This window comes from Phascolarctos cinereus, unplaced genomic scaffold, assembly GCF_003287225.1.
Source record: "Phascolarctos cinereus isolate Bilbo 61053 unplaced genomic scaffold, phaCin_HiC Scaffold_5;HRSCAF=322, whole genome shotgun sequence".
Classification (NCBI taxonomy): domain Eukaryota; kingdom Metazoa; phylum Chordata; class Mammalia; order Diprotodontia; family Phascolarctidae; genus Phascolarctos; species Phascolarctos cinereus.
In genome coordinates this window covers 368993467-369007990 of record NW_027555958.1, presented here as the reverse complement: position 1 = coordinate 369007990, position 14524 = coordinate 368993467, and the positions used below count along the sequence as shown (strand labels likewise).

Sequence of the window (14524 nt, the reverse complement as noted above, 5' to 3'; positions counted from 1 at the left end):
TGCTTAGCAATGTGTCTGGCACATAGTAAACATTAAATGTTTACTGACTGTAATATCTGTAAACTATTTTGCAAAACCTTAAAATGCTATGCAAGTATCAGCTTGATTATTATTAACCTGTCAGCTTCACTAAGCTGTAGTTTAAAAGTTCTCAAAATCGATACAGCTGGCCTGAGTCCTATTCATCAACAACGCAATCCAAAGAAGTGGTTTCCTACCAAAAGCTCCTGTTGCTTATCTGTAGCAGAACGTCCAATCACTTTGTAGAGCTCCATTAAATCTCCAAGCATCCCATCACCCAACACTGGCAGCTGCATGGCAATGGAAGCCAAACAGTGGCACATGAGAATCCTGGATGCGTCTTGAGCACTGTGCAACTGAGTTAGCAAAGACTCAACCACTGACTGGCTGAGATGAGGACGGTACTTGGCTAGCTTCACCATACAAGTCAAAGCAATCTGCATATCAAAATTAAAAAAAATCAGAGTTTAGTCAATTCTCATTTTCTAGTGTCTAAATTCATCCTTAATGCAAAAGAATCACGTGCACTTATTATTAGCAACATGGTGGGCTAATTCTTGAAGATATAATATAATTTTCTTTTATGAATACTTCATGTATTGAATCAATATAATCCTATAATAAGATTTACCAACTTCACCATGCTTAAAACTGAATTAAATAATCAAAGTAAAGGCAATGCCTTATTGATATACCTGGAACTAATCCTGAGGAGTTATTACACAATTAAGAGGAAAAAAAATTTATGGCCAAATCTAAACGTCATTATCTCTGGGCCTTTATTCACAGAATCAGAGAAACTGAAGGACAGGACCTCAGTGGTCATCTGTACCAAACTACATGGAATAAAAACGCCTTGTACAATATCCTAGAGACTCTTCTCACCCTCTGCAGAGTAAGAAAACAGGTTCCTTCCTTTTCTTGGAAATGCCATTACATCCTAAAAGCTTAGTGACTCTTGAGTGAAATCCTTGATCTAGAAACAAGGAATTTCAGAAATGGAGGGGACCACTAACCTGGGATACATTATCACTTAACCTTCAGAATGAGGGATGATTCTCACTTTTCATATCTGTAAAATCGGTGGGTTGGATCAAATGACCTAGATGACCTTTAGTGATATGAAACTATATAATCTTACCAATTATTCCAATCACCCTCATACAGATGGGTAAACTAAGGTACAAGGAGGGTCAAGTGTCTTGTTTATGGCCCACCAACTGGCCTTTCTTGCTCATAACTACAGCTAAGTTTCCCACTCTTAAAAATAACAATGTTGAAGGAAGCAATTCTGGATAGAAGTAGAAATATGTTGTGGGAGTCACTGTGTCCCAAGACATGAGCCTAAGTCTTATCTTATGCTCTTATACCATGCTTATTCTTCACTCCTAAACGAAGGCTAACCTATCTCTGGTTCTTAATTTCTCCTTATATTTCTAGATATTGGTTATTCTTGGTATCCTGGCATCCATTCTATTGGGGTAAGATCATATGCTTGTAAACTCTTTTCTCAGGAAAGATGGTCTTCTAATGTGCAAGTTTCTCTCAGGTGAAACGCCTTAAAAAAAGTCCCTGTCTCTTATCACAGACATATATCCCCTGCCCTCCATGGCAATGTTCTTTAGTGCCATTTATTTCTTTAATTTCCCAACATTGTGAGCTGAAATTCTCTCCTCACTCTTCTATCTTGCCTTATACTGATTTTGTCATTTTTCCACAGCCCTCACTCTTGTTAAAGATACTAAGGAATTACCTCTTCACTGGTTCATGTATGGGCTTGATGGGTAGACATCACTACCTTACTTCTGTTGCTTAGCCATTCCCTTGCCACACACATAACTTTCCAGTATATTATTACTTCCTCAAAAGAAGATACTAATTCAGTTGTAGGATGTAAGGAGAGTATCTGTAATTCTTTTCCGATCTGCCAGCCTCTTTGTTCTTTCTTCCAGCCCTTAATTCAATTTATTTTTAAATGATAGCCTATATGCCTAAGAATTGATTTAATTGATTAGTTTTTTCTTATAATTATATTTGTTTACTTTTCTTGTGTCTCTGTTACTTGCAAGAAGAATCTACTCATCTTTTTGTTGTTTTCAAAAAATGCCTTAAACGCTTCCCCTTTGGAAACGTCTATCTTTTTTTACCAGTGTTGTTTAGATGAAAATGTTTAAGGTGTCATGTGGGTTGCTTTTTTTTTTAATTTGGGTTGCTTAAAAAATATATAAATACTATTCCTTTCTCTGATTTCTTGTTGATTTCTTCTTAGTAACTTCTTAGTTAATTTCTTAATTTCTTGTTGATTTCTTCTTAGTAATCTTCAGTTATTCAAATTGGTCTCTCTTCGTATTTGAATATTTTTTCTCCTGACTAACTACAAACTCGGTATTACTAAAAATGTGAAATTTAACCATGTCCTTTAAAGTTTGAAACATGAGAGTTTTTTTTTTAATATCTTATGTGATATTTCTCTCTTGTGGATTCAGTTTTAGGTACTCTGTATCTAGTGCATAATTCCCCTTTTCTGAGGTTTTTTGGGTTGTTGAAGGTTGCAGAAAATAAATGACTTGCCATTTTGCCAGTTAAGGTCTTTAAGAAGCTTTTCCTTTTTTTTTGGTGAGGTAATTGGAGTTAAGTGATTTGCCCAGAATCATACAGTTAATGAGTGTTATGTGTCTGAGACCGGATTTGAACTCAGGTCCTCCTGACTTCAGGGCCAGTGCTCTATCCACTGCACCACCCAGCTGCCCTTAAGAAGCTTTTCCTAACTGGTCACTAGTACTACAGTATTAAAACCCAGCACCACGAAACTTCATATACAACAGATATTTATATTCATGTGACTAAATGTATCATTCCAACAGCTCTTGGTAAAATATATAGTTTACATGCCTTTATATATGTCTTTAGTTTTGCCATCAATGTTGCATGTTTTAGGTTATGAACTCCAAATCAGAAGAGACTGTGAACTTTATCTGCTTTATAGTTTTCTTTTTTTTTCTTCTTTTTTTGGGGTAGGCGATGGGGTTAAGTGACTTGCTGAGGGTCACACAGCTAGTAAGTGTTATGTGTCTGAGGCTGGATTTGAACTCAGGTCCTCCTGAATCCAGGGCCAGTGCTCTATCCACTGCGCCAGCCAGCTGCCCCTGCTTCATAGTTTTCAAAACTGTACCATGTAAAGATACATTTGATCCTCCATGGTGGAAAAAAAAAATCAGCTTAAATTTTTATTTTGTGCATCTTTTGTGATATTGTAGATTAAAAGATTAGATTTTAAAGTGAACATTAAAATAAAGCTTTTTGTTTATGTAACATAAAAAAAATTATGTTAAGCAAGTAATTTTTTACCTTTAAAGTTGCTTGAGCACCTGGACTATCATCTTGACTGCAAAGCACCAGGAGAGATTCAAGGCCAAAGACTGCATCCTGCTCCAATGCCAAAAGTTCTAAAGAAATAAATTGCATATTCTTGTGTGATAAAATATTAAAAACAAAATATAAGTACACTGAGAACAAACAGCCTGAAGAACAGAAGTCTTTAAAATTCATAAGGCTATTACAAAGATAGTAATTAAAAGACTGAAATAATCCATGGAGGCAAAAAAAAAATGGAGCATTTCTTCTGAAATTTAAATCTTTATACTTTATTACTTTCTTCATTACTTTAATGAAAAATATGAAAGACCCCTAATACTTATTAAAACCAAATGTCAACATCACAAAGTTAGAGAGTAATGGAAACTCTCAGGTGGGGGGTACTACAAGAAACAGTAAGCATAAAGCATGCTTTATGTCTTCTTTCATAGGTAGCATGTTTAATATCTATATGCCTAATACTGCCCTCTAACAGATACATAAATTATGTGCAGACCACTCTAACTAATTTCCATGGCAATATTATTCAGGAAAACAGAGACTTTTAGTTTCTAATGAAAGCTGAATTATACTTCTAATATGTAAATATAAGCCAAACCAGAACCCTTGTAATCTCATTAGCTTGTAAAGTCTGACCAAAAAAGAATGAAATCCTTTGTATCAAAATTGCTATCTGAATACCCTTTCACTACTTAAGAGTGACAGTTCTAACTTAATAACCTGAAATTTCATCATCATGCTGACTCAATTTTTGATACTCAACACCTTTCATCAATTCACTCAGTGGCCTACTCCCTCGGATTAGAAGGCTACAGGGTAGGACACTTTAAATTCCTCCCAAACTCTTTCTTTATAGGAAGCTGAATCTGAATGCACCACTTTTCCATCAGAAGCTCTGCTTGGTTTCCGATCCATGGACACCCTCCTCCTGCGCCTAGTAACTTCTTAGCTCCCGCACCCCCACCCCACCCAATCCCCATGCCTGTAACCCTCCTCTTTTCAACTTCCCTTTATGTGTTGTCTTCCCCCATTAGACTGTAAGCTCTCTGAAGACAAGGACTCTTTGTTATTTGTATCCCAAGTGACTAGCACAGTATCTAGTACATAGTAGCGGCTTAATAAATGGTTTACTGAATTGAATTTGAATATGGTGATTGTATTTAAGATATTTAGGGTGATATATACAATACACACCATAAATATCTGCTCTGGGCACAGGGATTTTATGATGTTCCAAAAGTCTTAGCATAGTTTTAAACTATTAAAGCTTTAAATTGTACTAAGACTTTTGGAACACTGTATATTCATATATATAGATATAGATATAGATATATGAATATAAGGCAGCTAGGTGGCTCAGTGGATAGAGGGCTGGGCCTGGAGTCAGGAAGACCTGAGTTCAAATCTGGCCTTAGATACTTAATAGCTGTGTCACCCTGGGAAAGTTGCTTAACCTGTTTGTCTTAATCCACTAGAGAAGGAAATGGCAAACCACTCCAGTAACTTTGCCAAGAAAATCCCACTGACACTAATCTGTCCTGACAGATTAGTCTGTCCTGGTTAGTCCTGTCAGGAAGACCTAGGTTTAAATCCCACCTGTGATACTTATTAGCTTTGTGACCCCTTGGCTGACAAGTCACAACCTCACAGATTCTACATCTGTAAAGTCAGATCATTAGACTAGATAGGGTCCCTTCCACCTCTAAATTTACCAATTAAATCCCATTACAGAACAAACTACTTAAGGTGATAATGACAGGAGGTTAGAAAAACAAAAAAACAAAAAAACAAAACCAAGCTCAGATAAGTATATGAGTCCCCAACACAAAAAACTGCTTAAAATTACCTTTTTCTTGACAAGAAGCAGTTATATTAGTTAGGACCCTGACTCCATGAACTGCAATACCACGGTTATTATGGTAACAGCATTCTTGTGCCAATCTGACTAAATCAGATGACCTTGGTGAAGTAACTGTATTTCCTAAATGAAGAGAGGAAAAAGGCCAAACAGTACAACATGTAATTTGTCAGTAACTCCTAAATACGTAATTTCATAAGCAACTCCTTAATGTGGATTATATGCCTTTTTTTATTTGTAAGTTAAAACCTCTTTTCTTACTTTCATCTCATTTTTCCATTCCTACCAGTATTACAACATCATTTCTTCTCCCTTTGTCAGGAAGAAAAGAATGGCTAGGTAAAAGTATTTTTAAAATGATTTCACATCCTAAGTCTACCCTGAGCTTACCTTTAAAAACAAATCTAACAAGAACTAATGTAAAAACCAAATAATAGAACTATGAGTATACTGTAGGAATCAAGATTCCACACTTTTAGGATGGACTGTATTAAAATAGGTGATACTACAAGCCTAATATTGGAGAAAAGACCAACAGTCTCACATTTAGTTTTGCTCTCAAACTTTTTACATATGCATTTCGTGCTCAGAGACTTGATCAAGACCACACACCTGGTGAGCAGCAAGTGAGAACTAGGACTCCAGAACACTGTTCTCTTCATGCACAACAGCACCTTATGATAGATTGCCAAATTATAATTCTTTGGAAATAACTTCCTTGGTTATACTTAAGAGCATACCAATAACATTACTATTACTTAAATATTAATATTACCTTCGTATTGCTTAATAACACAATCATAATACACGTAACAAAATTATCTTGACTACATGTCATTAATTTCTAGTGAAATCACCAACCATGCTTACTTACAAATAAGTATGGTACAACGGAAAGAGAACTGGACTCAGAGTTCAAAGACTTGGGTTTTGAGTTCTAGTCTGGACACCTAACAGGAGTATATTCAGTAATAAGTCACAATCTCTCTGGGCTTCAATTTTATCATTTGAAAAATGATGGTACTCCTACTCCTAGTATTCAAATAGCACCTACCAAATCTCACGCACTGTGTTAAGTTCTTTATAATTGTTATCTCATTTGAACCTCATAACAACCTTAGGAGGTAGGTGCTATTATTCTCTCCATTTTACAGTTTAGAAAACCCAGGAAAACAGAGGTTTAGTAATTTGCCCAGGGTCACACAGCTAGGAAGTGTGAGGTGGGATTTGAACTCAGGCCTTCCTGACTCCAGGCCCAGAAATTCATCCACCGTGACACCCAGCGGCCTACCTTACTTCACAGAGTTGCTGGAAGTAAAATACTTGTAAGCTGCAAAGTGATATGTAGTAGAAATCACTATTTTTGAGAACTATTTCTTTTTATTCATTTATAATATACATACAGCAGCCCAGCTGGACAGCTAGATTGCTCTCTTGTGTACCCTATCTCTTCCCCCCATGAAAGTGTGAGCCAGAAAGACAGCAAATCAAAGGGGACATATTAAGTGAGTTAGCTTATTAGTTTGGTATTTTGTGCTTACATGAGAAATTGCCAGTATTTGGAGGAGTAAAAAAAGAGCTAAAAGGGGGGGGGGAATGAGGGAAATGACTAACTTTCTTACTGAATATGGCCATCATAACATAGTTTCATTACTAGATTTATGGTATGATTTATCTGGAACACATATTAAAATAGAAATAAAAAATATTCAACAAAGCCAAATGTGAATGATTCTGGGTGTTAGCCAACCCATTACTCCTCTCCCTTTGTATGGCTAATAAAGAACAATTACCAAATAAAAGTGTGTTTATATAACTATACATGACATATGAAGGCCAGCAGATGACACAGAGCTTATGACCAAATATTTAACCCAAATTTTACAATAAGGTACTGGAAACACCCCATAAAAGAAAAATAAAAAATTCAGACTTCTTCTCTGGTATGAAGGGAGGGTCAAAAATTTTACGTGAATTTTCTAGATCTCAGAAGCACCGTGTCCCTAACACCCTTGATGTGGAAGGGATAATTGTACTTAAACTGCCTGACATAGTAAAAAGAACACTGAGTTTGATGTCAGACAACCCAGGCTCACCTCCTGACTCTGCTATTTGCTCCCTATGTGACCATGGGAAAGTAATTTTACTTCTTGGGGCCCATTTTCTTCACCTATAAAATGTGGTGATTAGGATAATCTCTAAGGTCTCTTCTAGCTCTAAATCATATGATATATGGAGTTGACTGAAAGAAACATCAAGCCACAAGTGTATTTGATTATTTCACACTTGACATGTCCAGTTTTACTTTCTCTGGGATATTTTTAAAAAGAAAATTGTCTTACATATGAGTCAAAATCTTGTCTACTACAGCTTTTTGCAACAGAGTTGTTTAATCAGATGACTTAACTGGTTCTAAAAACAAAACCAGAGCAAAACATCCCAAAAACCTTGCTGGAAAAAAAATTCAGGATAAAAACCTTGTTGGTAAATAAACTACTACTTTTTGGGTACGACTTAACGTGTATTTTTGTACTGTGACAGAGATGGGATTTAATCAATTTTGTTGGTTATAATATGCCTTTGTAAGTACAATGATCATCCATTTAGGGATCAGGTTAAATATAAAATCACATTCCCATTTTAAGCATCCATAAAAGTACTGTTCTACCCACATAGGAAATTTTTTAATAGGTCAAAAGAGAGCAATGCTCTTGAATTGTGATCCAGCTCCATCAAAAATAAGTTGTCAACTGATGGCCTAGTCAATAACCATAATGAAAGCTGGAATACTATGAAAATACTTTAGGATCTTTAAGGATTTGAATACTTTTTTATAAGCTCAAGATAAACATATAACCTTATTTTATGAAAATGAGCAGTAACTCGAAGAAGACCTCTGTTCCTCCTTACCTGGAGCAATGCTGAAGTAATGCTTGATTGCTATAGTCCCTGACAATGTGGACAGGACAGAGAGCATTCCTAGTTTCAAACTATCATAAGGGGTTTGGAGGGCACATTCACAGAGCATCTGAAATTCAAAATTGACATAAATAAAATGGTTAAATCACTTCCCACTAGCATTCTGATATAATCCATTCAGTTTAACTTTTCTAGATTCTAAACAAATTAAGTACCAGTTACGCCATTTTATATGGAGGAAAATCAAAATCACTTTGGTACCTTTAAGACTTTTTTGACAAATTATAATGAACCAAATACCCTCTCTTCACTTTGCTTGGACCTCTTTTCTACTCATTATCATCATCATAGTTAACCCTTATATATTGTCTACTATGTGCCAGGCACTATGTTAAGCACTTTACAAATACAATCTTATTTGATATTCACAATAACCTTGTGAGTCAGGTGTTATTATTATCTCCATTTTATAGTTGAGGAAACTGAGGAAAAGAGAAGTTAAGTGACTTACCTAAGGTCATACATCTAGTAAATGTCTGAGGCTGGATTTGAACTCAGGTCTTTCTGACTTCCAGCCATTGACTGCCTAGCTACCTGCATTTATGGATTAGTATTATTTTGTTTATGTGTCATATCTATCTATTGGAGTCTAAACTCCATGAAAGCAGGTTCTGTGTCTTACCTGCATCTCTCCTAACAATGAATACAGAGCTTTGCACGTAATAGGCATTTAAACTTTAGCTCAGTGAGTTGAAGTGACTCTTATAAGATGTGATACATTCCAAAACATACTGTGTTGTCAATAGGTCATAATAAATTCAGGTAGGCAAGCATTTATTGAACAACTACTAGGCACGTACAAGTATACTTGCCTTCAAAAGGCAGTAAGATACTTGCAGAATATAAAGCTTTCCCACTAAATCCTCCCTCTTTCTAACTTTCCTATTACTTAGAGGACACTAGCATACTCCTAGTTACCAAGGCTCACCTAGGTAACTTGTCATCTAAGACTCTTCACTCTCTTTCACCCTTCACAACCAGTCTGTTGCCAAATACCATCAATTCTACTACATTCCTGTTATTCACACTCCACCCCTGCCCTTCTCTTCTCTGACACTGCTACCATCCTGGTTCGGACTTCATCATCTCATTACTATGCTATTTCAGTAGCCTTCTCCTTGCCTTGAGTCTCTGCCCTCACAGGCCATCTTCCATTAGGCTGTAAAAATGATCTTACTAAAGTACAAGTCTGATCAGATCATCCTCCCACCCCTTCCCCAAGTCAATAAATTCCACTGGCTCCTTATCATCTCCAAAATCAAACAGATAATTTTCTGGTGTTCACAGTCCTTCATAACCAGGCCATTTTCTGCCTTTCCAGTCTTCTTACTTCACTCCATGATCCAGTAACACTGGCCTCTTTGCAGTTCCTCACATAAGACACTTCATTTCCTGACTATGACATTTTCACTGGCTGTCCCCCATGCCCAGAACTCTCTCCTTCCTCACCTCAGGTCACAGCTTCCTTCAAGGTCCCAACTAAAATCCCATTTTCTATAAGAAGCTGATCCCAATCTCCCACAATGCTAGCACCTCCCCTCTGTTGATTATTTCCAATTTGTTCTGTATATAGCTGTTTGTACATAGCTATTTCATGTTGTCTCTTTCATAGACTGAGTTTCCTTGAAAGTAAAGACTGTCTTCTGCCTTTTTTTAATCTATCCAGCATTTAGGGTAGTGCCTACCTAGCACATAGTTTACACTTACTAAATGCCTGCTGATTGACTAAGATTTAATCTAGTAAACACATAAGTCAAAAAAGGCAAAGTCAAATCTGAGGCTATCTTCAACAATGTGAACAAATTTCACCCCAATTATTAGTTTAAATTTAAAATTATAATTTTAGCCTTCAATGCACTAGTACATTTGTTTTTATATGCATACTGCTACTCAGTATTTAAGAAAAAGAGAAAGGAGCAAGTCAGCAGTCCTCATTTATCTTACTAAGAAGCAAGCTGCTCTCTTTTGAAAGAATACATGAAGTCTTTCAAGCCAATGGGGTTAGAGTTAGTGGACTCATTAAAAGTTACTTAACAAATACATTAAACTAGCCTGATATAATCAATAGTACAGAGAGGCAGCGTCTAAGTATAATGTTAAGAGTGTTATGTTGGGGCAGCCAGGTGGGAAGTGGACAAAGCACTGGCCCTGGATTCAGGAGGACTTGAGTTCAAATCCGGCCTCAGACACATAACACTTACTAGCTGTGTGACCCTGGGCAAGTCACTTAACCCCACTGCCCAACCAAAACAACCAAAACCAAAACAAAAAAAAAGCGTTATGTTGGTAAATGGTTTTAATGGTAAGAGAGTCAAGAGATATGGGTTCCAGTTCTGCTTTACACACTTAATAACTACGTGACTATAAGCAAGTCACTTAAATTCAATAAGAAGCTTAATATCCTTGTCTTTAAAATAGGGACAGTAACACCTATACTACCTACATCACAGGTTCATAGGATCATATATTTTGCACTTTATTTTCCTTTTTATCTAATTTTGTATAAGACCTTTTCAGTTCTATTTAATCTGAGTTACCTAATTTATCTTCTAAAATTGCTTTTATTCCTTATTTGGTAAAGAATACTCTTATACATAGGTGTGAAAAATATACAATATGCTTCTAACTATACACCAAGCCCTATATAAAGGTGAGGAATTATCTTTATAGTATGGGGATCTCCCCAAAAAGACCTATTCGTTTCTCATCGCTGTATTAGGCTGAGAGAACCCAAGACAGGGAACAAAAAGAGTTAAGTATTATTCTAACTGTACTACTTCCCAAGTAATAATTGGGTAAATTGGATTCCTACATACAAAATGGAGGCACTTAGGTAAAAAGAATAAAGATTTGTTTTTCAATGTACTGATCAGCTGTGATGAATGTTTTCTCCTACTCTTTATTTTTTAAAAAATTCTTTGTTATAAGGGACAGCTCTCTGAGAGCGGGAGAGATAGTGAAATAGTGGTAAACCTAGGTGATATAAAGACAAAAGCTTTCCACAAAAGGTATTTTTTAAAAATGGTAGTTCTGTTGCTCTCAGTTTAAGGGCTGCTATAGGAACAGTGCTCTTTTATTCAGCATGGACTGGTCCTTTAGGAAGGCAGGGTGATCATGCTTCTCTGATGCTTGCAGTATAAAATACTAGCCCAAGAGAAGTCCATGTTAAAACCTTCACCTTGCTTCACACCTCTATGGAATGTTTTCCCAGCTATGATGATTCTTCAGGAGAAGTTGGGTATTGGTTTAAAGTTTTCATTCTTTTTTTTTAAAATTTTTTATTTTTTTAGGCAATTGGGGTTAAGTAACTTGCCCAGGGTCACACAGCTAGTGAGTGTCAAGTGTTTGGTCTGAGGCCAAACCTGAACTCAGGTCCTCCTGACTTCAGGGCAGGTGCTCTATGCACTGCGCCACCTAGCTGCCCCTTAAGGTTTTCATTCTTTAAATTGTTTCTTTTAATCTTTGATTTAGCATCTGACTTAATCAGTTTTTATCTTTTATGTGTGCTCACTGCATTCTTAAGTCTTTGAACTTGCTTTAGGTTTAGTCTAAAATAAAGACAGCCAAGTGGCATGAGGATGAAAATTTTGTTCATGAAATATAAAAATCAATTCCCTCAGAATTTAAAGAAAATAACTAAATAATTATATCTGGTTAATTAAATTTCAGCATTCTTTATGATGAATATATAATTTTCAGTGGGATAAGTCTATAATCTGATAACATACGAAAAGCTAGAAATAAAGACTACATAATTAAGATTTTTAAGAAAACCTGAAAGTGAAGTTTACTATTATTAAAAAGCAACAGAAAATTCTAGAACATCTCTCCATGAAAAGGAAAAATAACGTCTCCTGGGCAGGGATGGAAAAATGTTAGTGACTACATTTTTCCTGAATTTGAACAAGAAGGAAAAGATAAAGGAAAAAACATAGCTACTGCCCAACACTAAAAAGAATGACAAATGCAAACTGCAGCAGGAAGTTTATAGGAAAATAGAAAAATAGACATCATCTTTATGTCACTGGTAAGTGGTTCAGATGGAGACTGGGAAGAAGGGGTCAGCATCAGAAACTTGGTGCTGTAAAACCAAGTATTTTTTAGATCTTGAATCCTGGCCATATGTTAAATTCACAAATGAAGATATACCTTAACACTTAATAAAAGAGTCTGATTTAGATCTACTGAATTATCAATTTCTATCACAAATGTAGATTATTAACTTAGAACACTGATCACTGAGACTGTATTACTCGAAAAAGAAACAAAGAACAAAACTGTGGCCCCAACCACATTTTAAATCACATTTAAAGCATGCAAAAATATTGATGCTTACAGTTTACATACCTGGATGTTCTCTTTGCTCCATGTATGTGGTGTTTTATTTGCAAGTAACTTCAAGTCCTCAATAGCAAGTCTCTTTACTGCTTTCCTCGGATCATTCTTCAAGTATTGTAATAGGAGCTGAATCTATAAAGGAGGGAAGTTATCATTCATAAACAATATAACTCAAATTAGGGCTTAAAAATTTTATTTGAGAACTGATGGAATAATTTATAAATTACCAAGACATCTTTTAATAAAACATTTTGTATTTTTTTCATGCACAAGGCAATAGAGATTTCATTAACTTATAAACACAGGCAGACCTTAGAGATATTTTGGGTTCAGTTCTAGACCACCACAAGAAAACAAATATAATAAAGCAAATCACATGAATTGTTTGGTTTCCCAGTACATATAAAAGTTATGTTTATGCTATACTGTAGTCTATTAAGTGTACAATAGTATTATATCTAAAAAAACAATGTAAATACCTTAATAAAATATACTTTATTGCTAAGAAATGATCACTATCATCTGAGCCTTCAGCAAATCGTAATCTTTTTGCTGATGGAGGGTCTTGCCTCATTGCTGATGGCTGCTAACTGATCACGGTGGGTGGCTGCTAAAGGCTGGGGTGGCCGTGGCAATTTCTTAAAATAAGATAACAATGAAGTCTGCCATCGACTGACCCTTTCCTTTCACTTGAAGATCTAAAGTCCATTTTAGGGTTATTAACTGGCGTAGTTCCAATATTGTTGTGTCTCAGGGAATATGCAGGCCCAAGGAGAGGGAGAGAGATACAAGGGAACAGCCAATAGGTACAGCAGTCAGAACACACACATTTATTAAGTTCATTATCTTATGTGGGTGGTGTCTGTGGCACCCCAAAACAATTATAATAGTAACATCAAAGACCACCGATCACACAGATCACCCTAACAGACATAAAAGCAATGAAAAAGTCTAAAATACTGCGAGAATTACCTAAATGTGACAAAGAGACACAAAGTGAGCATGTGCTGTTGGAAAAAATGGCATCACAAGATTTGCTCGATGCAGGGTTTCCACACTTTCAATTTGTAAAAAAAAAACAACAACACAAAACGCAGTATCTATGAAGGACAATACAGCAAAGGCCAATAAAAGGAGGTATGCCTGTAGGTTGTTCTAAAAGTTCATTTGTTTAATTAATTAGTTTAAAAATCAAAATATAAGTTTCCACAGAAGCCTTACTGTAAATAGTAGTTAATTTCCATGGTTACACAAAAACATCTAATTCATGATATAGATTTAACAGTGTATGTTTGCTATGAAACATAAACATAATTTTGCCATGCTACTGATTAATCAAAAGCATAATAAAACTGAACAAAACAGCTTTTAAAAATTTCTGAATGCTAGTAAATGAGTAAAAGCAGCTTTAATTAGAGGTAGATGAGGAGTAAATGGAAACTCACAGTATTTAAAGAGGATTTCTGGGCATTTTTAAGAGCTCTAGAAATTACTGCTAGTCATTGTGGAATGGGGTGTCCCCTTCCAACCAGGAATTTGGAGACTGAATTTCTTTTTGAAACAGAAAATAATGAGAACCAACTTAAACTCACACTTTAGAGGTTGGTTTGTAAATGTGTTTCTGATGAGACTGGGGTGCTTTAAAATCCTAGCAAGGAGTTTAAGGTGACTCTAAAAAAGGAAGTTACTAGCTTAACATGTAATTAATGCAGAAAAACTTAAGCTTGTAATTGCAATATCTGTTATTAAGGACTACATAAAAGTATAGAAGTTTTAATGACTGATAAGAACAGTAGGAAAAATGAATAATAATAATTTACTAATATTCATGGAAACACTGTTTCCTTATCAGTCACAACTAGAAATGTTCTCTGGCTCACAAATGGAACAAAAAAATAGATACATGAAAACTGGGGCAGCAGAGAAATTTCTATGAAGTAGCACTCAAAAGTT

At 35.6% G+C, this 14524-nt stretch overlaps 1 protein-coding gene across 1 annotated transcript in view; it reads right to left on the bottom strand.

Moving 5' to 3' along the window:
* INTS7 (integrator complex subunit 7) overlaps positions 1-14524 on the bottom strand; it is a 75633-nt gene that overhangs the window by 36596 nt on the left and 24513 nt on the right. Inside the window, exons 7-11 of the mRNA XM_021007846.2 lie at positions 12581-12703; positions 8165-8282; positions 5243-5377; positions 3370-3467; positions 219-458 (exon numbers count right to left, since the gene is read on the bottom strand). Coding sequence (XP_020863505.1) covers positions 219-458; positions 3370-3467; positions 5243-5377; positions 8165-8282; positions 12581-12703 — 714 coding nt within the window. The remainder of the gene's footprint in view (positions 1-218; positions 459-3369; positions 3468-5242; positions 5378-8164; positions 8283-12580; positions 12704-14524) is intronic.